Raw genomic sequence first — 27,441 nt, 5'->3', positions numbered from 1 at the left:
GGAGGAGGCAGCTGAGTCGCGCTGGAGCGTGGGAGAGGCTGGCACGAGGTGGGACAGGTGTGTGCAAGGGAATTTTTGTCTTGTGTAAATGTGTTGAGAACTTGTGGGTAGCTCCTGAGACCAGGAAAAAGGAGCACCTGTGTGAGTGGTGGCCAAGTAGGAATGATTAAGGGCAGTGGTGTACTAGATTTGGGGGGGCTCAAGTGAAGGAAGGGTTTTGGTTTATTCTTACTCTTGAATAATTCAGGGCTGGGTTCTCGACTCTGTGGACACCAGAACACTTTTTTAAAAGTAACAGGAATGCAGTATGAGGCACAGGGAGAAAGTGCACCTGTGGATGTTCTGAGGCAAAAAGGAAAGATGATGGGTAGAAATAGGAAAGTCACACTCATCTTACGATACAGAATTTCGGTGACCTACTCGCTGAGAATTTGTTGCTTCGATTGGAAGATGGATCAAGCGTGACAAGGTGAGACAACAGGCCTATCTTTTGAACATCTTCGAAAAGTCGACCTCACAGGTTCAGGGAGGGAGATTGGCTTAGTAACTTGCGTTCAATGAACAACAGTAACAACATAAAAACATGACGGCCAAGAACACCTCTACTGGAAACTTAGGTTCATGTGGATGCCGGGAAAGCCAAGTCCTATTGGGCTGTGTTGACAAAAGGATGGTGTCTGGAAGGAGACAAGAGTCCAGACCGTTGGTGGCACACCATGTTCGTCTGTGGTCGCGGGTGTTATTATGGGTCTCAGTGACAGCCTAAGGTGGCCTGTAGGAGGGCAGCTGTAGAGGCAGAACCAAAGGAGCTGGGATTCTTTACACTTCCTAACCAATGTAGTTCATCAAAACTGAATTGGGCTGCCTTTTGACAGGGAGTTCCTTATCCCTGGAAGTGTTCGAGCAAAAGCTTGACTCACTGGAACTGGGCCGCTAGGGAAGATTCCTGCACAGGGCAGAGGGCACACGACCTGGTCATCCTTCCAGCTTCCTCCCAGCTGGACGATCCCGATTTTCATCCACCCCCCTGCCTACCAGTCTCCGATTGTTGGCCTGGGGCAGCTGCAGAAATGGGCAAAGAGCAGCCTGTGGGTGCAAGACCCGCTAGTGCCCCCTGGCCGGGGCGCAGGTGGATCCACTGACCCCGCGCACCCAGGGTTCGCGTGCTGATCTGCTGGCAGGCTGCGAGCCGGCCTAGAACTGCCCAGCAGCGCAGTGACCCAGCGTCCCACCTTCTCGTGACAACACAGGCAACTCCCGCTCCACGGAGACCGGCAATGCCCCGGCGCACAGCCTCCCGCGCCAGCCTTGCTCCGGGAGTCTCGTTCCTCCCAGGGCCTCAGTCTGACGCCCACAGCCCTTCTCAGGAAGCTGACTCCCAAACCCGGGCAGGGGGTGTGGGCCGAGGCCGAAACCCCGCCCCCAGGGGTCCCTGATCTTTGCCCCCGCCCCGGGCTCCGCGCCTCCCCTAGAGGCCACCGGCCGGCCGGCGGCGCTGCCTTTTGTGCGTTTCGCTCCGAGGTGCCAGAGACCCCCCACCCCCACCCCCCCACTCCCGCCACAGCCGTCCGCCGCGTCCCCTCGCGGCCCCCGGCCCCTCCTCTCGGAGTCCCCAGCCCCCCTGCTCGGCTCTGCGTGCCAGCTCGGGGCTCGCTGGTTCGCTCCCCGCGGCGCCAGGAGGAGGGGCGAGGGCCGGCAGCCCCCTCCCCCGCGCGCGGCGCCGGAGCCCAGCCGAGCCGGGGGGACCCGCCGCCGCCGGTCATGTGGGCCGGACTGCTCCTCCGGGCCGCCTGCGTCGCGCTCCTGCTGCCGGGGGCCCCGGCCCGCGGCTACACCGGGAGGAAGCCGCCCGGGCATTTCGCGGCCGAGAGGTAAGCGCCTCGAGCCCCTCCCCTGCCCCGCCGCAGGGGCGCTCCCGGCGTGGGGCAGAAGGGCGCCCCGGAGCCGCCGGCAGCCGCGCCTCGGGGCTCCCCTCCCGGGCGCTGTCCGTGCGCGGGCGCAGCCCGGGGAAGGGGGGGGGGTCCGGACAAAGAGACAGCAGCCTGTGCTCCGGGCGGGAACCCGTTCTGCGCCCCTGGAGGGGCTGTCCTGACAAGAACCTGGGGGGATGGAGATCCAGGCGCTGAGTGAGCCCCTCTGAGTCTGCCCTGGCGCGCGGACCCCTGGCGAGGGCAGCCCGGGACGTGCCACCTGGTCTCCGGAGCGGCTGGTCGTCGCTGGCGAACGGGCCTCCCGGCCGCGCCGGGGCTGGGGGCTTCCTCTGCGTCCAGGCTGCACGCACGCCCCTGGACCTTGGAACCGCCGGGCTCTCCCTGGGTCACGTTTCGGTTTCCGCCTGTGCGCGCGCGCGGGCGGGGGTGGGGTGTTTGCCCCTTTGCTCTTTCCCGGTTGATGCCACCCTCCCCTCGAGTCCCCTCCCGGCGGAGGCCGGGCCGCCGCGTGTGCGTGATGCTCCGAGCGAGGGAACACGGTGTCAGCGGGCGGCCTGGCCCGCGGCCACCGCCTCGGGGGGCGCGCAGGGGGGCGGCCCCGCCAGGCTCGCAGCTCGCACGTGTGCTCCGCAGCCACCGCCAGTTCCTGCCCAGATGGGCCGGGCCCCCGCGGCGTTTCACAGCCTTCCAGCCACCTGTCTCCCCGTCACCGCCAGCCCTAGGAGGCTCCTTGGGGCGCTCGGCCGCCGCCCACCTGAGGGCGCGGCTCCACCAGCCTCGCGAGCATCCTTCCGTCCGCCGCTCTGGTGGCACCCCAGCCCCTTTCAGAGCCCCGTCTGAGGAGCCGGAGCCGCTGGCTCCTCTTTCCCAGGCTGCCGACAAAATCGCTCTAGCAAGGGGTAGCGGGTGAGACATCACTGCCAGCACCTCCCACCCCCAGCCCCCCAGCCCCCCAGCCCCGCGCTTCTTTGCTTCTTCTGTGATAACTTCAGAGAGGGGAGAGTCTTTGAGGCTCCAGGGACCGTCTGCTGCAGATGTTTCTGGACCGCCGTGTGCCGAAAGTTCCCCTTTCCGGAGCACTTGTCGCTTTTGACAGATACTCTCAGGCGTGGACTGAGTCTGCCTTTCCCATGTGGCCAGTGCCTGCTGCGGCACCTGGCACGTGGCGCGTGTTCTGGGTGCTCCGTAGACTGCCTGAGTGGCAACATATTCCCAGCAGCCTCCGTAGGGCAGGGCTTTCTTGTCCCTCTCCTGTGGTGCCGGGATTCCCAGTTCTAAGCAGGCTGGGCTTCATCTCGGCGCCTAGCCACCGCAGGACCAGTTCCCCTCACCACCTCCATCCCCCTCCCGGACTGTGCACCTGCTGTTCCCTCTGCCTGGAGCACCCCCACCCCCCCTCCGCTCTCACAGCCTGCCCCTACTGTACTTTTTCCTGCCTCAGCCTAGATTCTGTCCTTCCACGAAGCCTCCCCTGACCCTCCTTGGGACTCCAAAGCCTGTCCCATTGTGGCACTTGTCACACTATTTCGTTTCCGCCTGGTTGTTTGTCTGCCCAGAGCCCCTTGAAGGTGGGGAAAGTGACTTGTTCCTGGCTGTACTGCTATGCCTCGCCCAGGGTCAGGCACACACTCCCCTTTGCTGTTTTGGGCAGCTTGCTGGCACCCCCCCCCCACCCTCACCACATTGATGTCACCTGGGGAATGACCTCTCTCTGGCTTCTCTGGGGCTGGCCTCCTCCTTTGTCTCTTCTGCTGGTTTCCTTTCTCAACCTTTCCCTCAACTGCCATTTATTGAGCACATACTATGTGCCGGGCGGGCATCGCTTTTGACACTGAGGTGAACAAAAAAGATGAAGCCCTGGTCCTCAGAGAATGAGAGGGGAGACAGACAATGAACGAATCAACAAATTGACAAGTAACCGAATGCCCCAGAAAGTACGTGTTATGAAGAAGAATAAAGCAAGATAAGAGTGGGCAAGAAGGATCTCTCTGAGAAGGTACATGAGCCGAGAGACCTGGGTAAAGGCAGGAGAGAGTTGGGTGCGTTTCTGAGGAAGAACCTTCCTGACGGAGAGAGCTGCAGGTGCAAAGGTCCTGCGGCAGCCATGCCTGGGGCTCTTCAGCCATTGCCATCTTTCCCCGTCAGTGCTGAGGCCCCTCTCTCCCGGCCACTCTGCCTCTGTTCATGTGGCAGGTATCTGTAGGAGGCTGATGTCTGTTCTCTCACCCCTTTTTCTTTGTCCTGCCTCCGGGAGAGACTGTCTGGGTCGTTTTTCTTTGGGGACTTCCCACCGCCCCTCTGGCAGGTTTCGAGAACTATTTGTTGACTGGCTGGGAGACTTTCACGGCCTGGTAGACCAGTCCCTTGCCCGGTGCGGAAATGTGGAAAAGCATTCTCTCCTCTCTTCCAGACGCCGGCTGGGCCCCCACGTCTGCCTCTCGGGCTTCGGGAGTGGCTGCTGCCCTGGCTGGGCACCATCCATGGGCAGTGGGCACTGCACCCTTCGTAAGTGCCTGTCCCTGTGCCCCAAACATCCTCCACAGCAGGGCGCTCACTCCCTGGGCTGGCCTAAATAGGGCAGATTGGGGGCCCCAGCCCCCACTACCTCACCTGCATTTCTCCTCTCAGCCCTCTGCTCCTTTGGCTGCGGGAGGGGTATCTGCATTGCTCCCAACGTCTGCTCCTGCCAGGACGGAGAGCAAGGGGCCACCTGCCCAGGTAACGGGGTGGCGTGGGGGGGGGGGCATGGCTGAGACTATGTGCCAGGCACAGGGTTTGGTCTTAGAGTGTCATCTTCCGACAACCACCTAGGTGGGCGTTCTCATCCCCGTTTTATAGATGAGGAAACTGAGGCACGGAAGTTAGTGGCTCGCCCAGGGTTTCATGGCTAGTAAGTGGCAGTGCTGGATTTACGATCGGGCCTTTCTGCCTCCCCAGCCCCTTCCCAGCAGAATTGAGGTGGGGACGGCCGGGAGTGGGGCATGGTGTGTGCTTACCCGTGTGCTGCCTGTTTCAGAAGCCCACGGACCCTGTGGAGAGTATGGCTGTGACCTTACCTGTAACCATGGCGGCTGTCAGGAGGTGGCCCGGGTGTGCCCCGTGGGCTTCACCATGACAGAGACGGCTGTCGGCATCAGGTGTACGGGTGAGAGACCTGGGAGCTGGCGGGGACGGGGCGGGAGGGGATTCTGTCTCTGCCGTCCTTCCAGAACAGTCTGCAGAGAGATGCAGGGCAAGGCTGAGCCGGGGAGAGCTCTGGTTTGAGAGTGGGCAGGGAGGTGCCGGCCCTCCAGATGCCCAAATATCCATCTGACAGATATTTGGGCAGCTCGGGGCCAGGAACTTGAGCGAGGGGCTGCGGTGACGAGTCGTGGGTTGGCCCCCGCTTCGCAATCAGAGGAGGGGAGACAAGTAAGGGTAACCGCAGCCCCGTGCGACGGGACCCCAAGTGGTGAAGTGCCTGGAGGCGGACCCACAGGGGGACAGATAACCAGGACTGGAGTCAGGGTTGACCACGGAAGGCTCCCTTGGGAACGTGATGTTTGAGTCACTGAGGGAAGCAAACCTCAATAATTACTGTGTAAAAGTGTGATTCGTTTGTGATTTCAAAAAGTTCTTTTTTTTTAATGAAAAAGAATTTTTGTTAATGTTTATTCATTTTTGAGAGACAGAAACAAGAGAGTAAGTGGGGAAGGGGCAGAGAGAGAGAGAGGGAGATACAGAGTCCGAAGCAGGCTCCAGGCTCCGAGCTGCCAACACAGAGTCCGAGGCGGGGCTCGAACTCATGAACCACCAGATCCTGACCTGAGCCAAAGTCCTAAGCTTACCCGACTGAGCCCCCCACGCGCCCCTATGATTTTAAAAAAGTTCTTACAGACCAAGTCTGTTACCTTCCTCAGAGGCAGCCTCTGGGACCAGTTTCTTGCATATCTTTCCAGAGAGTTGAAAGAAAGCCTTTTTTTGAATTTGGACTTTGTAAAACTAAGGTCTCTTCCCCAAATATAAAAGTGAAAAACAACTTACTTTGGAACATTTGGAAAGTAAAAGGAGGGTAGGAGATGAAAACAAACATGTCCCCGATGTCCCGGGATATTTGTTCCTAAAATGAACTTGTTTTTTCTTCCCTTTTCCCTGGACGTGTGTGTGTGTGTGTGTGTGTGTGCGCGCGCGCGCGTGTGATGCATATCTGTGTGTTTTATAAATTGGCATCAGTCATGCCTTATCCATAGTTTTTGCTCCTTATTTTGCTCACTTTATATGGTGAGTGGGGAGCAGTCCTTACAACATAATTTTTACCGGCCACGCCTGTGGCTGCTGTCACTGCTGTCCCTCATTTAGGTCGCCTGCAGTGTTTCGCTGTCAGTAATGCTGCAGGAAGGAGGCTTCTCATCGGCCTCTCTCAGTATTCCCAGAAGGAGAACCATTGGGCCAAGGGTCTCACTAAGGAGTTTTGGTGCTCGGGGCCCATTGCAACATCCTCTTCAGGCAGGCTGAAGCAATTCATCCTCCCCTGCATGTTTTTCATGGGGAGTACTTCCTGCCTACACTTCTTGTTGCCCAGGGGACTGGGTCAAGGAAAAGCCAGAGAAGAGTGTCAGAGCTAGCACCGAGCAGGGCAGCACTGGCCGCCACCACGAGGGATCCCGGTGGGATGGGGTTAGTCAAGGTGGGCTTCCTAGAGGCGGCGGTTGTGGTCCTGAGGGGCCCGCTGTGGGGAGAGCAAGTAGAGAGAATGCAGGTACCCTGCAGGCACGGGGCCAGGGGGTGGGAGACTCGGATGCAGACTGCAGTGGGCGGTTGCAGATGCTGTGGGTCCTTGAGAGCCACCATGGACCACAGTTCTTAGAGGAGGAAGGGATGCCATGAAGCGGGGGTGGGGAGTTCTGTCCCCTGGTGCCTCTCACCCTGCAGGCGTGAACTCCCCCCCCCACCCCGCCCAGAGGATACTTCGATCCAGTCATCCCACTCTGGGCAGAAGCCTCAGAGCCTCATCGGCACTCCGCAGCCGAGCCTTAACCCACTGCTCCAGCCCTGTCTCCCGCTGCCCCTGTCTCTGTGCCCGGCCCCTCCTCCTGCTGCCTCCTGGTCCTCTGCCCAGTGCTCCTCCAGCGGCCGCTGGGGCCGGGCGTCACCTGGGGGGGCACGTATCACCCGGCCGTGCGCTGGCCTCACAGGCATGTGTCGTGGCTCTTAAATGTTATCAGTCCGTAACCAGCCGGAGAGTCTGCGCCGTGTCTTGGTCACATTTGTGTCCTCAATGCCCCCCCCCCTCCAGATCGGCTGCGTACAGGTGGTGCTCAATAAACACTTAGTGGACTTTAGTCAGCCTCCCCGTTCAGTCTCCTCTGCCCTGCTAGGGTCGCCCTGCGGTGGGGCCATTGAAAATCGTTCTGTCTCAGCCATGCTCTCTGTCGTCTGGTCTGCATGGGTCACAGAGCAGGAGCCTGGCCTCTCGGCCTCTGCTTCCTGGAGGTTCCCTCATGGCCGATGACCTTCCTGGGGCCTGGTCTCTCTGTGTCGGGTGGGGGTTCCACCCAGCTGAAGGCGGGCTTCTTGTGCGGACAGGGTCCCTGTGGGGTAGAGTTTTTCCCTGCACGCAGCCACGTTCAGAGTGGTCCGTGCAAAGATGTTTTCTCTCTTCCCAGACATTGACGAATGCTTAAGCTCCTCCTGCGAGGGCCAGTGCGTGAACACAGAAGGCGGATTTGTGTGTGAGTGTGGGCCCGGCATGCAGCTGTCTGCCGACCGCCACAGCTGCCGAGGTGAGTGGCCCAGGGACAGGTGACCACCACTGCTGGGCTCTGAGTTGAAGGCGCGGCCCTACCCAGCCCAACATGTGCACTTTGTCCGTGCATTACTGCGTCTTACCTTCCCCATGGTCCCCTGAGGGAGATACTGTATCACCCCCATTTTGCTGATGGGAAAACTGAGGCTCACCCAAGGCCGTTCTGTCAGTAAACACTGGAGTCAGCTTGAATCCTGGCATGTCGACTCTAGGGCCCTTGCTCTGACCCGGCACAACAGGGTGGAGGGAGGGGGCTGGAGAGACCTAGGGGCTGGGCGGAGGAGGCCACCGAGGTGAGGGAGGGCCTCGTGGGACGTGGGACATGGGACACCGTGCCTGCTGCAGTCATTCACCCCCTGCATTCATTAGCTCCACCTGCCCCCAGTCTGGTGGGGAGAGGCAGAACGAGGTTGGGGTGAGGGGTCAGTGCTGGGGGAGCCCTGGGGAGAGGAAGGAGTCTTTGCTCCTGAGTGGGTAGGATGAGGGAGATCTTCGAACATAGTCACCCTTTCCTTTAAGATGACTTACAGAAGGAAGCATTCTCTTAAATGAGGCAGATGAGGGGAAAGCTGCCCCATGAACCTGCGCTATTATTTTCTATTGTTTGAAGTGGTCATAAATGGGAAAATAAGTTTTAAAAGTTGCTAGTTCCAGACCTTCTCTGCCCCTCCTTCTCTCTACTCTGCCTGGGGAATAACCCTGGTGTCTTAGCCCTCTCCGGTTGCTGTAACAAAATCCCACCGCGTGGGCCGCTTTAACAACAGAAATTTGTTCTCACGGGTCTGGAGGCCGGGAAGTCCGAGGTCAGGGTGCCAGCCCATTCACTTTCGGGTGAAGGCCCTTCCTGGCTTGTAGCCAGTCACTTCTTGCTGGTTCTTACAAGTAGAGATAGCAAGCTCTAAGGGCACGATCCCGTCACGAGGGTCCCCCCCGCCCCCCAGCCACCTCAAGACTTCATCTAAACCTAATTAAGGACAAGAGACGAGCAGCAGACAGTTGCAGAACTGGATTCTGGCACCGTGCTCACACTTTGCGTGCCTTTTGGCATTTCATTCCCATTTCAAACTGATCCTGTGAGGTTGATACTGTTTACTTCCGTTTTCCTGATAGGACCACTGAGAAATTGAAGAAATTAAGTAACTTGCCCAAGATCATGTTAGGGCTGGGATTTGAACCCAGTTGTTCCTCTCCCTGCTTTTTCTCCTCTCAGCAACCTGTCGCGAAGGTGTCTCCACATCCGGGCAAACAAACCTGCCTTGTTCCTTTTTTTTTTTAATGTTTTTATTTATTTTTGAAGGAGAGACAGAACATGAGCGGGGGAGGAGCAGAGAGAGAGAGAGACATAGAATCTGAAGCAGGCTCCAGGCTCTGAGCTGTCAGCACAGAGCCCGACGCGGGGCTCGAACCCACGAACTGTGAGATCATGACCTGAGCTGAAGTCGGACGCTCAACCGGCTGAGCCACCCAGGCGCCCCACTGCCTTGTTCTTTTTAACTGCTTCCTGCTGCTCTGCAGCACAAACACCCCCTAGTTTACCAACTCTTCTTTTATTGATGAACATGTGGATTATTTCCAGCTTTTCATGATTTCAAACGATGGTCTGGGGAAGCTTTGACAGAGGAGGTGCTATAGAAGCTGAGTTTGAGGTATGAGTAGGAGTTTGCCCCCAGTCAAGATGCACAGGCATGCCGGGCAGACAAAAGAACATGGGCCAAGAGGGAGGCCCCCAAGAACATGGTGCATTTAGACGATGGCAGAACAAAGGTGAGGGGCAGGGAAGGAGGTAGGAAAGGCCGCCCGGGGGGTCGAGAGCTATGGTGCAGCATTGGCACCACAGTGGTGCCTGTGGGAGCAGAGAGTGGCCTGATCGGAGGTGCCCTTTGCACAGAACAGCCTGGAAGCCAGGTAGCAGATGGCTTAGGAGGGGCACAGGGGAGCTGCGTGAGGCCATTACTCTTCTCCAGACTAGACGCAAAGTCAGCCCAGGCTATGGTAGGGCAGTGAGGATGGAGAGAAGAGGGCTGGTCCAGGGAGAATGTCACTGATAGGCTGAATGTGGGTGGTGAGAAAGAGAGGGTTTAAGATGGTCCTTCACGGCCCTGAGGATGGAAACAGGAGAGGAAGACGGGGGAGCGCACCATTCCGATACTCCGTGGGGGGGGAAATGACCTTCAGGCTTGCCCTGGTCCCTTCCAGACACTGACGAATGCCTCGGGACCCCCTGTCAGCAGAGGTGTAGAAACAGCATCGGCAGCTACAGGTGTTCCTGTAGACCGGGTTTCCATCTCCATGGCAACCGGCACTCCTGTGTAGGTAAGGTGGGGGGACCCTGTTGTCTTCATGGTTAGGCTGCCAGCCACCGGTCACCTGGACAGGGCGAGCCCAGGGACGGGGACGGGCCAGCAGTCTGGACCTCCTGGCTGCCTGGAGCCCGTAAGCACTTGAGCGTCTGCTCAGAGCCTGCCTTTTCCTGGGGTTGGCGTGGCTCCTCACGGAAGACCCTGTCTTGGACTTTTCCTGGCCACGTGCAACTTTCATCCTGTTCTGTTCCTCTTCCACCCCTCTCCCAGATACACCCCAAGGATTCCTCTCTGCTCACCCATTTTCTTGGCTGCCTTTGCTCCCCTTGGTAAATAAAGCATGTTAGCCTTGGTTCCTCTGGTTTAGAAGGAGACCCCTGTTTTCTCAGCCCATTAGCAGATATTTCCAGAAAGGGATTGGCATGTTTGGCTCAAGCTTGGCTCATGGGTTGAAGGTGGGGTCCCGTGGGCCTGAAAACAGACCTTGTTCTGGCGGGGTTTGGTATTTGTCCTGAAGCCTACCTTGAAGCAGTGCCGTGATTTTCTAGACTCTTTTCAGAAGGGGCTGCACCGTCTCAAACCTGGCCCGTGGGGTGGTGGAAGGTTTGGAGATGACATTCCCAGCAGGGCTCGTCCCCACCAGCCAGCGTGTAACCACTGCTGCGTGGTGCTGGGGGATGAGTCACCGGTGCATCCATTAAACGCCAACTGGATGTATGAACCTTCCAAAGGGACTAGCAGTAGATTGTGGCCCCACTCCTAGACATCTGAGTCACCTCCCACACTCTGAGGTAGGGATGGACCCAATCAGAACATGGCTGGGAGAGTCTCCCAGTCTCTTCTGGGCTCAGGGATGGAGGAAGAAGTAGCCTCAACAAGGCGGCTGTTGGCAGCGAGGCTCTCCTGCAGATGTAAACGAGTGTCGGAGGCCTCTGGAGAGGCGAGTCTGTCACCATTCCTGCCATAACACCGTGGGCAGCTTCCTGTGCACTTGCCGACCTGGTTTCAGGCTCCGAGCTGACCGCGTGTCCTGTGAAGGTGAGCGACCGTTCATACCTGCCCTCCTAGGCCCCAGCTCCGTCCCAACCTTGGGCCGGGTTTTACCAGGCCCCGCCCCCGTCCCACCCAGTCCCCCTCCCTCCAGCCCGCAGGCTCCGCCCCCTCCCACCCAGGCCACGCCCTCCAGCCCCAACCTTTGGCCAGTTTCCCCAGGCCCCGCCCTACAGCTCCAAGGCTCCGCCCCAACATTAGGCCCGTCCCCCAGGCCACGCCCCCCGTCCCACCCAAGCCACGCCCCCTGCCCTGGCCCTGCCCTCCCAGCGCTGGGCCTTTTTCCTTTTCTACCCATTCTTTTTCAATTCATTTTGTTATTTCCAACTCTTCACTTTCTTTCTCACTTCTTCCTTCTACTTCTTTACCCATTCGTCCTCCCTTGTCATTTTACTGTTTCCCTAACCCTTTTGTTTTCCCCCAAATGGTAAAAGGTCGGGGGGGGGGGGAGCGGGGAGAGGAGCATGTGACAGGAGTCGCAGTAACCTGGGCTCCCAGGGACACTTTGGACGATGTGGCGTCAGTTCGCTCTGCCATACTTTGACAGTGTGCCTATAAACATGCGTTTCCGATCATCTAAATGCCGAAGATGCTCTTTCTAGCCCATGGCAAGCTTTCCCCGGGCTGTTCCTTCATCCCGAGCCTCAGCATCCCCTCTTGGGAAGCCACGTCTGGGCGGGGCAGCAGGGGACCCACTCCCAACTTGTCACTTGGGCCTGCTCCTGTAGTGCTTTCCCCTCAGCCTTGTGTGATGGTCACTGTAGCCCCCTTGGTCTAGGGTGAACTGGGGGTATTAGACTCTTATGCTGATGAATAAAAACTGGTCCATGGACATTCAGTAACTGGCGGTGGGCTGCAGTCTCGCCTCCTGCCACTGCTGCTGCCTCCCTCAAGAGACCCCCGTGCTTCCGTTTCAGCTTTCCCCAAAGCCGTGCTGGCCCCCTCTGCCATCCTGCAGCCCCTGCAGCACCCGCCCAAAATGCTACTGCTGCTCCCGGAGGCGGGCCGGCCTGCCCTCTCCCCTGGACACAGCCCTCCTTCCGGAGCCCCGGGGCCCCCAGCTGGCGTCAGGACCACCAGCCTGCTGTCTCCCACCCCTGCACCACACACTTGGCCGCCAGCCACCCCGGTGGCCACTCCTGTGCCTAGTGCCTCCCTCCTGGGAACCCTGGGACCTCCCTCACAACTACAGGAGGTGACTCCTTACTTGCCCAGGGGCCCAGAGGCCACGTGGTTGGCACCAGGGTCCTCTGCCTGTTGGCACCTGGGAGCCACGTATGAGTCCGGAAGCCGCTGGACAGAGGCTGGGTGTTCCCAGTGCCGGTGCCAGGTAGGTGGGAGGGATCCTGGGGGCTGCCCTGGTCCAGTGTCCGGGGCCTCGTGATGGCTGGAAGTCCTGCTTCTGCTTTCAGAACGGGGAGGTGAGCTGTGAAAAGGTGATGTGTGAAGCTGCTTGTTCCCACCCGATTCCCTCCGAAGACGGAGGCTGCTGCCCATCGTGCACAGGTGGGAGCTGGTCTGGGGGAGGCTAAGAGTCCCCCTCATGATCCTGCTTCTCTTCTTCCCCAGCCCTTCTGCAGCTGAAAGGCTGTTCTCTAACTTTGGGGTACGTTAGAATCACCTGAATCATTAGAATCTGGGGGCCTCACCCCCAGAGCTTCTGATTTATTAGGCATGGGGTAGGGCCTGTGGATTTGCGTTTCCAGCAAGTTCCCAGGTGATGCTGAAGTTGCTGGTCCAAGGACCACACTTTGAGACCCACTGGTCCATGCTGTGGTATCCCTCAAGGGGAACTTTCCATCTTTTGGGGATCCTTTTTGAGCCTCATTCATTCATTCATTCAGGGAGTTCCTCCATATCTCCCTTCTCCAGATGTCCCCTTCGCTGTCCCAACTCCCCTCCCACAGCCAGAGGAGGGATCCTTCATCAGTCCTGTCCTCTTTCCAATTCCCTCCCATGATCTGTTTACAGTTTTTCATCGGCTTCCCGTTCCTGCAAGGATAACGACCCTGAATCTTAACGAGTCCTTCAAACAGAGCTTGGCAAAACTCACTCTGCACACGAATCCCTGGGATCTCGTTACAATGCAGCTTCTCCTTCAGTAGACCTGGGAGGGTGGGGGGTGGGGGGGCAGAACTGCTGCATTCTCTGAAGCTCCGGTGATAAGATGCTGAGGCCACTGCGAGTGGAACAGCAGTGAAGACATCTTCCTAAGGGTTAGAATGAGCATAGACTTAGTGGTGTCTTCAGGATGTTCGTGGCCTCTTACCACGTTCCTGCTCTATACTGAGCCCTGATTGCGAATGGCTGTGGATCTGTCCAAGTCCCTGCCCACGGTGGTGTTCCCATTTTACGATAAAGACAACTGAGTCCAGAGAGGCTAAGTGACGTGTCCAAGGTCACCCGGGTTCCTGAATGGACAGGCCAAGTTTTGAACCCAGGGCTGTCTGGCTGCCTTTCCTGCCTTATGGGGGAAATATGCCAGGTCCTGCATATAGTTCTAGGTTTACAGACACGAATGGAGCCCTCCTGGGCCATCTGATGTGGGTGTCTCTTGCTTACCCCTCGGGGGGGGGGGTCCTAGGACTGCGCAGTTCTGGGTGCCTGGATCTGCCACTCCCAGGACATCCTGGCTAGTGAGAGAATGTTCCAGGTACATTATGCCTGGAAAAGTAATGAGATCTCAAGCTTCCACCACTTTGAAGAGGTCTGATGCCTCCACTCTTGTTTGTCTTTCAAAGGCTGTTTTCACAGTGGCGTCATCCGAGCCGAAGGGGACGTGTTTTCACCTGCCAACGAGAACTGCACCGTCTGCGTCTGCATGGTGAGCCTCACAAGAGCCCTGAAGCCTCGCGGGTGTTTTCCTAACCTTTGGGGGTTTTAGAGGAAGAGGGAAAGATCGGGTGTTAAAAGTGAGCTTGTCAAATGGAAGGAGAGTTCCCAGGTTGTGGATTTTGGTTGGAATCTGTCAAATTTAAAGGCGTGGGGGTCTGTGGAGTCAGGGAGGCTTCTGCTGAGCAGGAAAGAGCCAACAGGCAAACAGGGTCCATCTGTCTAGGAAGGGGAGGGGATGAAACTCCCTCGGAAACTTCCCACCAGGGAGGCTGTTTTTCTCTCCAGGCAAAATATTTGCCAGCACAATAAAGGTATCCACATCTGGGAGGGAGGAGGCTTATTACCAGACGCCGCTTGTTAAGAGTATTATTTCACTTTAGGCAAATTCACTTCTGTAAGAATGGTTATGAAGCACCTACTGTGTTCCTACTGGGACGCCAGGTGCCGTCACACAGATTTGATTATGAGCACGCAGTGTGCACCAGGCACGGGGCTCGGGGCCTTTCATCTGTTGCCTCACCCGAGGCTCCTGGCAGCTCGTCTGGGTCGGCTTTACCGTCCCTGTTCCACAGATGAAAAGACCGAGGCCGGGAGGTGGCAAGAGGTCTGTCTGTATCCAAGGCCCGGGCTCTGATCGCCAACCCTCACTACCAGCCTCTGACCATCACTGGCCTGGCGGTGACCGCAGAGGCTGCCGTGTGAGATGGGGGGTGAGGCAGGTAGACAGCCACCTCCACGCTTTCCTGGGCTCTTCCTGTGTGCCACACACACGCAGTGGCCAAGCGCTTTTGTGGATCATGTCATTGTGTGTATCCTCAGCGATCCCCGACGGAGGCACCTCTTCCACCCCATCTCACGGATAGGGAGACTGAGGCTAAGTGAGGTGATGGACATTGTCCAGAGTCGCACGACTCGTCGTGGAGGAGCAAACACTGCAACTCACCTCTTGCTGCTCCAGAGGTGGGGGGGGGGGGGCGGTATTTTTTATTTTTTTATTTTTTTGAGGCGGGGGATTTTTATTTTTTACTTTTTGCCTTAACTTCAAATTTAAAATTAAGTTTTAACGGGCACCCCGGTGGCTCAGTCCGTTAAGCGTCTGACTCTTGGTTCAGGTCATGATCTCACGGTTCGTGGGTTCGAGCCCCACGTCGGGCTCTGTGCTAACAGTGCAGAGCCTGCTTGGGATTCTCTCTCGCCCTCCCTCTCGCTCTCATCCTCCCCTGCTCACACACACACACACACACTCTCTCTCTCTCTCTCTCTCTCTCTCTCTCAAAATAAATAAATGTTAAAAATATTTTTTAATAAAAAAGTAAGTTTTAAATTTAATTCTTTGAATAGCCAATAGAGTCACATGGTTCAAAACTCAGATGTACAGGAAGGTGTCTTTGATGGAGGAACCTCTGTTTGCCTCTTCCCGGCATCCTTCCAGAAGCTTCTATGTGCCGTGGGAGGATGTTCTCACCACACCGTAGCAAATGCCAGGAACTAAGTCCCTGCACACTGTCCTTGTTGTCACCATGGTGGCATTCAAAAGGTTTGGGATGGCTTCCTTTTGGAGGCTTTGGTCTTGGACAGGAAGCTTGAGGGGTGGTGTGAGATAGGGAATGAGCTTGAGGGGCCTTGGGGCCTGGTTCCCCTCCTCCCCTCTGCCCCCACCCACCACCATCTCTCCCCTCCTCAGGCCGGAAATGTGTCCTGCATGTCCCCTGAGTGTCCTCCCGGCCCCTGTCAGACCCCCCTGAAGTCAGATTGTTGTACTTGTATTCCAGGTAAGTGAGTCTTTGGGGTTCCGGGTGGGGGACTTGGCTTTTGTGTGTGTTTTTGGGAGCAGGGTGAACAGAGCAGGGGAAGGATATGGAGTTTTGCTTCAGAAACTCCAGTCAAGTGAAGCATTTCAAAGTGCCAGCTTAACTGAGCGCCTACTATGTGCATAGTGCTTTAGATGCTAGATTGGGCTCACAGCCCAGTCTGCCCCTGCTCTAGGAGGCGCCTTCAGCACGGCCAGGAAGGGGTGTGAGTCCATCCTTGGCATGGCTCTGTCTTGAGACTGGAAGGGCGTCTCCCCTTCCCCACTAATGAGTTGGTCCTTTGTTGAAAATGTGGTTCTCTTTTCCTGGGATGACCTCATCATCATCACAAATGTTCCCCGACGGCTCTGTGCTGCTGCCTGCCAGCCCTTGATCTCATTGAATCCATGTGGCACAGCCTTGAGGGAGTACGATTCAGAGGCCCATTTCATAGATGATGAAACTGAGGCTCACGGAAGTCATTGCTGCCCAGAGACATAATGACCAGTTAATATCAGAACAGAACTGGAAATTAAGGCTGCCTGATTTCAAAACTGGTGTTCTTTAAAAAAAATTCTTTTTTTTTTAATTTTTAAATTTGTTTAACGTTTTAAAAAATATTTATTTATTTGAGAGAGAGAGAGAAAGACTGAGTGCGAGTGGGGGAGGGGCAGAGAGAGAGAGAGAGAGAGAGAGAGAGACAGAATCCCAAGCAGGCTCCAGGCTCTGTGCTGACAGCACAGAGCCAGACGTGGGGCTCACACCCACGAACCGTGAAATCATGACCTGAGCCGAAGTTGGATGCCTAACCAACTGAGCCACCCACCCGCCCCTAAAAAATTATTTTCTTAACTTTTAAGTATTATTTTTAGCTAAGACATTTCTGAATAGGTAATATACTGCCTATGAAGTAGGAGCTTTTATCAGTTCTCATCAACCCCATTCTACAGATGAAAAGATTGTGGCTTAGGCAAATTAAGTATGTCCCCTTGAATCCCTCCCTAGTGGGTTGCGTAGCTGGGATTTGAACCGAAGGCGGTCTGACTAAGCCAGGGGGACCTGGGCCAATTTTTAGGCTGTTTTTAAAAAGAAAACTTTTTTTAACGTTTATTTATTATTGAGAGACAGAGAGAGACAGAGCATGAGCACGGGAGGGGCAGAGAGAGAAGGAGACACAGAATTCAAAGCAGGCTCCAGGCTCTGAGCTGTCAGCACAGAGCCCGATGAGGGGCTTGAACTCACAAACCACGAGATCATGACCTGAGTCAAAGTCAGAGGGGAGGCTCAACCGACTGAGCCACCCAGGCGCCCCTAGGCTGTTTTTATCTGTAGGGGGGCAGTCTTCAGAGGAGAGGCTCTCACTGACTCCTCCCTACCTCCAGGGGATGTCATTTGTCCCAGACCTTGTCTTGGGTGTCTGGGCCAGTCTCTTTTCATTTCTTCTTTTTTTTTTTTTCTTACTCTTTAGTTATTCCGGGATTCCCTCCCTTTTTGGTTAAGGACCTTAGTTTGCACATGACTCACTCTCCATCAGTTTTTAAGCAACAGCTTATTTTTTTTGTCAAGGGTTTGGTGGGGAGCGGTTGGCTCCCTGAGTGTGGGGTATGCTGGAGGGCATGGTGGGAGTGTTAGCTTCCCGAGGGCCCCTCCCCTCCCCACTGTTCCCCTTTCTCTTTAGCTGCCTCTCCCTTTCTCCTCTGCAGTGAGATGCTATTTCCACGGCCGGTGGTACGCGGACGGGGCTGTGTTCAGTGTGGGAGGTGATGAGTGTACCACCTGTGTCTGCCAGGTAGGTGGGTGTGGGGGAGGGGAGCAGGGCGCAGGACTTTCCCAGCATGCCTCGACCAGGAGACTAGGAGCTGCCACACGGCAGAAGGGAAACTGAGGCAGCAGGGGCATTAAGAGGACCCGCGTTCACCAAGGCCTGCCCACAGTCTCCTTGGAGTTCACCCTTCAGCAGAGCTATTTATAGAGCACCTACTGTGTACCCAGAGCAATGCCAAATGCTGGGGACACAGCTAAGCACAAGACAGCCCCAGTCCCCTCTTTCAGGGAGCCCACAGCCTAGGTGGGCTGTGGGCTGGTGACCGGGGCTCCTCACCGGAAGGGAAGGCTTCTTGGAGGAGGGATGTTAAGTTGACACCTGAGGGGTGAGGGAGAGGAGCTGAGGCAGGTGTGCCCGGCAGAAGCGAGAATGCACAGCCCGTTCTAAGGCCTGAACGTGTCCCTGCTGCCTGGGGCACAGAGTGCAAGAGACTAGGCCAGAGAGGAAGCTGTGCGTAGGGAGGGTCCTTGAGTTGGGGTCTGAGAAGCAGGGCCTGGGGCAGGATTCTCGTGTAAGTCATCTTCGGAATGGCAGCCAAGGGCAGAGGAAGGAGCCAGGTGCAGACGGGGTCTCAGGCTGACTCCACAGGGAGCTCTGGAGGGAGTTGCACGGCAGAGACGGGTGTGCGCAGAGATCAGGGAGCTCGCATCAGTTAGTTGTATGCACTCCCTCTGCTCTCCGGGAAGTGGGGGTCTCCGGGAAGTGGGGGTGAAGGAACCATCCAGGCACCTGAAGGACTCGGCGGCTGTCAACCAAAGGCAGTCCTTAGAGGAAGGGGTCGCGGGGAGGAGGGGGCCTCATAGCCTCTCCCACAGACTCAGGAAGGGCTTTTCTGGCCAGGCTGAGGGCTCTGGACTTGGCAGAGCTGATGACCGGTTTTAATTGGTGGAGCCGTGCGATCATATTGGTGCACGAGAACGTTCTGTGGCTGCAGAGTGAGGGTGCACTGGGGTGAGAGTAGAAGGCTGTTGCACAAGTGAAGGGAAGGGGCTTCACTGGGGCTATGGCCTGGGCAGGCGGAGACCCCCAGCCCAACAGCTGGGACGTCCCAGAATGTGCTCCTGGCCTCCCCCCAGCCACCCCCACCCCCATCCCTGGAGATTCTTTGTCACTTTTAGGAGAATGACAGCAGCAGCCTGGCAGCCTCCTCTTCAGCTTTCAGATGGCCCAGGGCCGGGGAGCTGCCCTCACTGGCCCGTGTGCCTGGTTCTCTTCCAGAACGGGGAGGTGGAATGTTCCTTCACACCATGTCCGGAACTGGATTGTCCCCGAGAGGAGTGGTGGCTGGGCCCTGGACAGTGCTGCTTCACCTGCCGGGAGCCCACACCCATGACAGGTGAGGGCCCCCAGCCCTGCACCCCAGGGCGATGCCCTCCAGCCCAGGGCGACGCCCTCCAGGAGGGAGGCTGAGCTTTGCGTGCAAAGACTTAGGGTGTGTGTTTCTGTAAGCGTGTATGTCTCTATGAGTGTGTGTGTGTGTGTGTGTGTATGTGTTTGCAGTATTTGTGCGAGTGTGCCCGTGTGTGTGTGAATGTGTGTGTTTATGGGTTTGTAGGTTAACTGTATGTCTGTGCGAGGTGTCTGTGTGAACCGGGCACACGTTTGGAGGGAAGAGTCACTAACTGAGGGAGCCCACAGACAGCTGCGGGCAGCCCCTGGGTCCAGCAGGTGGCGGGACAGCTCACCCAGCAGGTGAGCGAGCAGAGGCGGCTGTCCTTGGTGGGGTGTTGCTGTAGGTCCGGCGGGCGCTCAGCACCTCCTTGGCGCTCGCGCCCACCCGAGCTTTCTCCCTCACTGTCCCCCGGCCAGGCTGCTCTCTCGACGACAACGGGGTTGAGTTTCCTATCGGACAGATCTGGTCTCCCGGTGACCCCTGTGAGTTATGCATCTGCCAGGTGAATGACAGCGTGCACGCCTTCAGCTGCTTCCCCCGGCGGTCCCTGCCTCGCCCCGAGCAAGCCCTTCTGCCCTGCGCGGGCCCTCCGGGCCGGGCACCCCCTGCTCCAGAAGCCGGGCCGCCTCAGCCCGCCCCTCGTCTCCCTCCCATGCTGGCAGGTTCCACGTTTACAGGAGGGGCTGGGACCCAGTTTCTTCTGTCCTCGGTAGCTCTTTTGGAACAGCGGAGCTTGGCAGCCTGCCTAAATGGGGTGCCACACGCTGCTTGCGAGGACTCGGGTCCCAAGAGCAGGTTTCCCCGGGCACAGGTAACTGAAGGGGCGTAACAGCCCGCGGCTCAGTAGTGCAGGCCTTTCCTGCGAAGCTGCAGTGTTTCCTTCGGGAACGTGAATCTGTGACCTCAGTTCATCAGAAATGGATAAGGAGGGGGTGCTCGAGCTTTAGAGTCCGGTTGACCCCGATATGCCAACATAGCCACTTACCAAGAAACACTATTGTTTCGGCTCGTTGAGTACGCGCGTCGGCTTTTGTTTCGAGTTCTTGATTCATGCCTCGGAGCTTAGAGCTTTATGTCTCAAAATGAGGTCCCTGCACCGGCGGTGTCCTCGGCATCACTTGGAACCTGTTGGACACGCACACTCTCCAGGCTGCTCAGACCTCCGGGCTCAGAATCTGCATTTTAATCCCTGGTGACCCGTGTGCACACTGGCGTGCGAGAGGCACAGCCCCCAAGTACCTTGGATGCGCCATTTGTTAAAAAGCCTTAGACCCTTGCAGAACTTGGGAACGTTTCCTTGGGATTACAGTCGGGAGGAGGGTACCTCCGCTGCCTTTCCCCTTTGTGACTGACCCAGGGCACTCGTAGTCTAAGAAAGCTTTGTCAACGTTCAGATTCTCGGAGGGAAGAAAAGAAACCATATGTGGTGCTTTTGTCTTCTGAAATAGACATTTCCGGTGGAATAGTTTTCTATAAAAATAGGATTTTATTGTACTCTATAGGTTTGGGGTGAGCCAGGGTTCCAGGGAAAAGCTGAGAGAATTTGGATGGGGTGGTGGTGAGCTTTGGCTGTTGCCAGAGAAGGACAGGAAGCCGAGGAGACCAAAACCCCGCTCTGACCTTCCTTCTCCTTAGATAGGGAAGCCTTCCCGGAAGGCTCACACCCCCTTTCCCAAGGAGCCGGTCCTCTGTGTGGGGGTACCTGCCACGTCCTAGCTGCATCATGGCGCCCTCCAGGCAAGCCTTGGCCAGTCTGAGGCATTGCCCTCTCTGGTGGGAGGGAGGGTGGGGTCGGGCAAGGAGGCCGGGCCCGGTGTGTCAGGTGGGGTCTGGGTGAAGTTCTTCCTTCCTTCAGGCAGATGGCTCAGTGAGCTGCAAGAGGACAGACTGCGTGGACTCCTGCCCTCACCCAATTCGGATCCCTGGACAGTGCTGTCCGGACTGTTCAGCAGGTAATTTCCTGCTTGTGGGGCTACACGGTGCCCCTTCCCCCCCCACATCTGGGCTCACCCTGCCCCAGGTTCCTCCAGACAGGACCACACAGGCTTTATCTCCGGTCATCCTCACAACAGCCCCATGGGAGAAACCCATTTTACAGATGAGGAAAGTGAGGGGGGTGGTTCGTAAAGCAGTTTGCCCAAGGCAGGCCCAGTCTGGGTGCTAGAAGCAGAGAGAAAGATATGCTGAGTTTGTAGCCTAGGTGGGGTGACAAAGGTTCACACCTGTGAAACAGGGAACGGTGAGAGAATATAAAAATGATACTTTTTGGGGGTGCCTGGGTGGCTCAGTCACTTGAGTGTCCGACTCTTGATTTCAAGTCGTGATCTCACAGTTTGTGGGATTGAGCCCCTCATCAGGCTCTGCGCTGACAGTGTGGAGCCTGCTTGGGATTCTCTCTCTGTCTCTCTCTCTCTGCCTGTTTGCATGAGTGTTCTCTCTCTCTCTCTCTCTCTCAAAATAAGTAAACTTAAAAAAATGATACTTTTTTCCATTTTTTAAAATTTTATTTTTACATAATGTCTACACCCAACGTGGGACATGAACTCATAACCCCAAGTTCAACAGTCACACGCTGTTGCAACTGAGCCAGCCAGGCTCCCCGATACTTATTTTTTTATATTCATTTTCACCTGTTCTATTATTTCAAAAGTACTGAAGAACATACAGAGAGCAAAAATAAAAACAATTTAAAAGGCCCCTTATCACTTTTAGCCTCATGGTTTTGTTTTTTTCATCTCTTTTCAAGACATAAGTATCTTTATCTATATATAACGTATCTGTAACATGTATCTATAAGTAACAAATAATATATCTAACATATATACATGATAAAAGAGTTTCCTGTTGTCCTGTCACCTCCTTTTATACTTACTCGAATGTGATAAATGGCATCGAGGTGGCAGCCCTCAGATCTGGCCTCTGTGGGCTTGGGGAAGTGGAGGGAGGCGGTGTGGGGGAATGTTCTGGAAGGTGGGGGGTCGACGGGGGAGCAGAGAGGATGGCTGTGGTGCCGGGCTCTCAGGTTGTGTCTCCCAGTCCCCCTGGCTTGATCTTGCCCGGTGAGGGGCAGGGGAGGAAACGCTTCCCTCCCTGGAAGAAAAGCCACTCTGACCCCTCTGCTAAATCCAGCGCCAAAAAAAAAAAAAAAAAAAGTCCGCGCCCAGTCCAGACCTGTGTTTTGTCTCTTCTCCAAACCCCGCGCTGACTGCCTGGGGCTGGCCTGACCTTTGCTCCCCAGAAAACTCTTGGACCTTCATCCTTGGCAGGCACCTGGTCACCAGCCACCTTCCTGGCTGGCGCTCACCCCGCGCTTTCTCTGGCAGGCTGCACCTACACAGGCAGAATCTTCTACAACAACCAGACCTTCCCATCCGTGCTGGACCCGTGTCTGAGCTGCATCTGCCTGGTAAGGACCACCCAGACCTGACCCCCGTCTGTGGAAACTCCACAGACACTGACCCCTGCTCATGAACCTTGGAGGCAAAATCCAGAACCTTCCAAGAGAAAAGTCATCCTGGGTCACGGTGAAAGTTGGCCCCCTCCAGCCCTACCGAGGGTGAATCTTTACTCGGGGCCAGAGAAGTATTTTTTAAGCCTGCCCAGCAAAAGCCCTCCGCTTCTGGGTGATCAGGGGGAGTCCTGGGGGCTCCCGGTAGTAAACACGTGCGTGCTCGCTGAGGGTGCAGGTGAAGGCCTCAAGCCCGGGACTCTGAGCTGGAATCTGTGATATACTCCCATCATCGACTTCTTGCTGTGTGCCGATCCAGCTCTCGGCCCTCTCTCTGCATGAGCTCAGTTAATCTTCGGGGGAATCCTCTGAGGTAGGTGCCAGGGTCATGTCCATCTGCTAGGTGAGGAAAGTGAGGCACGGAGAGACGAAGTCCTTCCCTCAAGATTCTCACGCTGGTCCACTCAAGTGCCAAGAATCGAATCCTAGTATTCTGAGTCTGCGCTCCAGGAGGTGAACCTTTGCCCCTAAGCCAGGCTGCCTCTCGGTCTGAAAAAGCATGCGAGATAGTTAACATCATTTAGTGTTTGGAAAATGGGGGAAAAAGTCCTATTCCTTGTCACGCTGGAAACGTCCGAGGCCAGTCGAGTGAGCACGCCGAGTGGAAAGGGACAAGGTCTACAGAAACGGAGAAACTCAGGGTGAACGTCTCGGGCCTCTGAGTGTCCCTGTTTGTTCACGTGCTTCCGGGAGCTTCGGGCTTCTGGGTCCTTCTGTCTCCTCGGTTTCTGGTGCTCACCTTTCCTGGGTGTTTTGTGGATTTGATCGGCAGGGACCTGTTGAAAGATGAACGGCACAGTCAAGGCCAGGCCCTTGGCTCTGTGGGGCTTGCATTCTGTCGAGAAGACAGACTGAGTGAATGAACCTCTCCCCCAACCGTGGTGGCTCCGATGGTCGCTCCGTGGTTATGCGGCTGTCCTTCCCGAGTGTGCCATCAGCTGCTCGGAGCAAAAGGCCTTGTGTGTTTTCTGTGTCCCGCAGCTGGGCTCGGTGGCCTGCTCCCCGGTGGACTGCCCCATCACCTGCACCTACCCTTTCCACCCCGACGGGGAATGCTGCCCGGTCTGCAGAGGTGAGTGGGACCAGCACCCCTATGTCCGAGGCTCCCAGCTGGGCCTTGGCCCTCATGGCCCTGTCCCCTCTGCCCCCGCAGATTGCAACTACGAGGGAAGGAAGGTGGTGAACGGCCAGGTGTTCACCTTGGACGATGAGCCTTGTACCCAGTGCACGTGCCAGGTAAGCTGGGCCTGGGGACGCAGAGGCTGCCCGGCCAGGCACTGCGTCTGGCCTGTTGTCCCTTTGCAAAACTGTAAGTCCCCTCAGCCAACAGAAGCCCGCCTTCCTCCTGCCTTCCCAGCTTTAACTGCCGGCCAGCATGCCTCCAGATTTGATGGTATCCTCCCTCTTTGTGGTCTCCTTAAAGCGGCCCTGCTGTTCAGCCTCTGTCCCAGGAGCTTTCTGTGGGCGTAAGAGGCGCGTGGGGTGCTGTCCTGGGACGGGATGGGGCTTCCTCACGTGTGTCCCTGTGCTTCCCCAGCTGGGAGAGGTGAGCTGTGAGAAGGTGCCCTGCCAGCCGGCCTGCTCGGACCCCTCCGCGCCCCCTGGGGACTGCTGTCCCTCCTGTCCAGGTGAGCGGGCCTCTGGGCCCTGGGGCTTCTCCACTGTCTTCCTGCACTTTGCTCTTGCCAGAAACGGAGAACTTGTAAAGGGCTGGGTGTGAGACACCCAGGCTCAGCGAGGGAACGCGTCTGGCTCGAGGCCACACCGCCAGCACGCGGCGAGGACAAGCCTGGGCTCGCTCATCCTCATCCAGCGTCTCTTGTGCCACATCCGTGACACCTGTGTCCCTTTTCCTTCATTACCTCCTCCCTTAATCTCTTTTTCTCCTCTTTCTCCCTTTTCCAACAACAACAACAACAACAACAACAACAACAACAAAAAACACCCCACAATTTAGCAACTGAATCAACTTGGCAGGAGAGTAACCGCAGTATGTCCTGAATACTAGGTGTTACCATCTCCAATTTCCTGGTGAGGAAACAGAGGCGCAGAGGGGTGGAGGGGCACCCTCAAGGTCACGTAACTGGCAGGAGAGCTGGGATTTGAGCCCAGAGTTGATGCCTTTTAGCTCCTGCGTTGTCCTGACTGCTGAACACGATTTTCATTTTTTTGTCCACTCCACCATGAGGGTCCGCCCATGTGGCTCTTTCTGCAGAGGTACAGATAGGACCCAGACAAAGTGCTGTAACACATGGCTTTAAAGTACCGACGTGGCCCAGAGCTGGCCATTGTAAAAAGCCCCCAGATACTCCAGTTTGCTCACCCTCTGACTTTTAAGCTGACGTTTGGACAGTTTCTCACTTCTTCTTTTTCTGTCTGTCCATAATGGACCTGCTGTGAAAAATCTCGGGTCCGACAACTTTGTTCTTTTCACACTTAGTGAGTTGTGTCGGGGCCCTGTGGTTAGCAGGTGGAATCCTGGGCCATGGGGCACTGGTGGGGGGGCGGGACAGCAGCATGACAGCACGTCACCAGACAGGGCCCCTCGACCAAGCGGCAACTTGCCGTGGGGTAGCCGGCTCCCCACACGTCCTCCAGCTCTACACCATGTGCCTTGAATTTAATTTTTCCAATTTAACACGCCCGTAAAGTACCTTACGTGTGGCTATTGTATGTTTTTTTTTTTTTAATGTTTATTTATTTTGAGAGAGAGAGAGAGAGAGCGCGTGCGCTACTGAGGGAGGGGCAGAGAGAGGGAGAGAATCCCAAGCAGGCTCCGCGCTTGGGGCGCACGGGGCTCGAACCCACAAACCTCAAGATCACCACTCAAGCTCTAGCTGCTGGCGTTGGGCTCAAGCCGGGGTCTGTCTGATTCCTTGCCCCGTGCTGTCTTGCCTTCACAAGGGGAAACAGAGGCCCAAGGAGGTAAGGTGCAGAGCCTGGCCGCTTCTCCCAGGAACACTCCACCTTTGGCTCCATTCGCCATGCACCTCTTCCTAACAATAGCTCCTTTTAGGGAGAAGCCACTTTTTGTTGAAATAGAATATGAATTGTTTCCTTTTGCTACTTAATAAACATAACAGTTTTCTTGAGATGTAATTCACGCGCCACTTAATTCGCACACTCAAAGCATATAGTTCCGTGCCTTCGGGTATATTCAGAGTTGTGTGTCCGTCTTTCAGATGATTTTTAAAATCATTGCAGGGGCACCTGGAATGAAGTCGGTTAAATGCCCGACTTTCGCTCAGGTCACGATCTCACGGCTCGTGAGTTCGAGTCCAGCGTGGGGCTCTGTGCTGACAGATCGGAGCCCAGAGCCTGCTTCGGATTCTGCGTCTCCCGCTCTCTCTGTCCCTCCCCTGCTTGCATTCTATCCCCCACCTCAAAAATAAATAAAAAAACATTACAAAAATTCTAAAAAGTAGGGGCGCCTGGGTGGCTCAGTCGGTTAAGCGTCCGACTTCGGCTCAGGTCATGATCTCAGTCTGTGAGTTCGAGCCCTGCGTCAGGCTCTGTGCTGACAGCTCAGAGCCTGGAACTGCTTCAGATTCTGTGTCTCCCTCTCTCTCTGCCCCTCCCCTGTTCATGCTCTGTCTCTCTCTGTCTCAAAAATAAATAAACGTTAAAAAAAATTTTTTTTTAAATTCTAAAAAGTAAAATGTAATCATTCCAGGTTTTATGGATTTGACAGCATCTGTCTCCTTCTGATCATACCTTTCTCCAATACTCTCCCTTCTTACGCGTCTTCACTCCTCGCTCTCTCGGCCTAAGCCTCTTCCTTTGCTTGTTCTCTGCCCGTGTGTCAAGCCCTTATGACGTGCCGGGCTCCAGGCTGAGACTCCAAAAAGTTTTTTTTTTTTTTTCAATAGACTTAATTTTTTTAGAGCAGTTTTAGGTTCACGGAAAAATGAGCAGACGGTACAGCCTCCCCTGTCACGAACATCCTGTACCAGATGGTCCGTTTGCCACAATCCACGAACCTCCACGGACACATGGTTATCACCCAACGTCCGTCCATCCTTAACATCCGGGTTTAGGCTGAGATTTCCCATGCACCGTTCATTCAGTCCTCAGAGTGACTCTGTACGTCGTGATGATGCCCATTTTACAGATGAGGACACCGAGGCCCAAGGGAGTTATGTGCCTTATACAATGTCACAGAGCCAATGCCTGGCAGAGTGACTTTGGGGGACTGCCCCCCTCTATTCAAGGTTCCCTTTTGGTCTCTCCCTGGAGGCAGGGGCCAGCTGGTCCTTACCAGGTGTGAGAGGCTTCTGTCCCCAGGGCAACTCATCCCAGAGCCGCCTCGGCCATCCGGAGAACCAATGTGCATCTTGATTCCTCCTCTTCTCTCTAGATTCCCTGGAAAGAAGAGCCATGGAGTCTGGCAAGGCAGCTCGGAGCCCCCGTGGGGACACTGAGGCCCCGGTGAACTGTAGCTCGTGCCCGGGCCCCCCAGCAGCGTTGCCTGAGAGGCCAGTGCCCCATGTTCTCCAGCTCCTCCTCAGAACGAACGTGACCACCACGCAGACTCTACCCACGAGCCCCTCAGGAGACCAGGCCTCACCCTCACCCCATCCGGGGTCCGGGGGCACGTTCCCAGGGGAGCCGGGGGCCTCCCAGCCCTCCCCGGGGCCTTTGATCCTCCCAAGAGCCTCCACTCTACCTCTAGCCGCTCCCGGGGCTCCTGGGCCTCCTCCTGTAACCCCAGAGCCTGAATCCTCATCTGGAGCCCAGACAGCGACCAGACGGCCCTCTCCGCCTGCCATCGTCCTGACTGAACCGTCAGCCCGTTCCGCGACGGCCCCCAGCCCCTCAGAGACCCCCGCCACCCTCCTCCGGCCTCGCAGACTCTCTCCCGCCGCCTCCAGACTGTCTGCGGCCCTGGCAGTCATGGCCAGCCCCAGCCCCCGGCGCACGGGGACCTCAGAGGGGGAGGAATCCACCGGGTAAGCCGGCCTCGGCTTCAGGGCCCTGCCTGGGAGACTTCGGACACAGAAAACTGCCAGGGGCCCTGGGCACTG

The 27,441-nt window shown here is 56.5% G+C and overlaps 1 protein-coding gene across 1 annotated transcript; it reads left to right on the top strand.

The window, feature by feature from the left end:
- The first annotated feature begins 1,277 nt into the window (after positions 1-1,277).
- On the top strand, positions 1,278-27,441 carry VWCE (von Willebrand factor C and EGF domains). Its single transcript, XM_030333411.2, has 21 exons — positions 1,278-1,395; positions 1,565-1,871; positions 4,342-4,436; positions 4,560-4,649; positions 4,948-5,076; positions 7,577-7,693; positions 9,913-10,029; positions 10,926-11,054; positions 11,984-12,396; positions 12,479-12,572; positions 13,808-13,890; positions 15,586-15,673; positions 17,395-17,480; positions 18,735-18,852; positions 19,326-19,411; positions 20,765-20,861; positions 22,233-22,315; positions 23,399-23,489; positions 23,571-23,653; positions 23,955-24,045; positions 26,775-27,441. The coding sequence occupies exons 1-21, from the start codon at positions 1,278-1,280 to the stop codon at positions 27,368-27,370; spliced, it is 3,111 nt and encodes a 1,036-aa protein (XP_030189271.2). The 3' UTR covers positions 27,371-27,441.

Source organism: Lynx canadensis, chromosome D1, assembly GCF_007474595.2.
Source record: "Lynx canadensis isolate LIC74 chromosome D1, mLynCan4.pri.v2, whole genome shotgun sequence".
Taxonomy (NCBI): domain Eukaryota; kingdom Metazoa; phylum Chordata; class Mammalia; order Carnivora; family Felidae; genus Lynx; species Lynx canadensis.
Note: the sequence above shows the minus strand (reverse complement) of the source record. Positions and strands in the feature narration are given on the sequence as shown.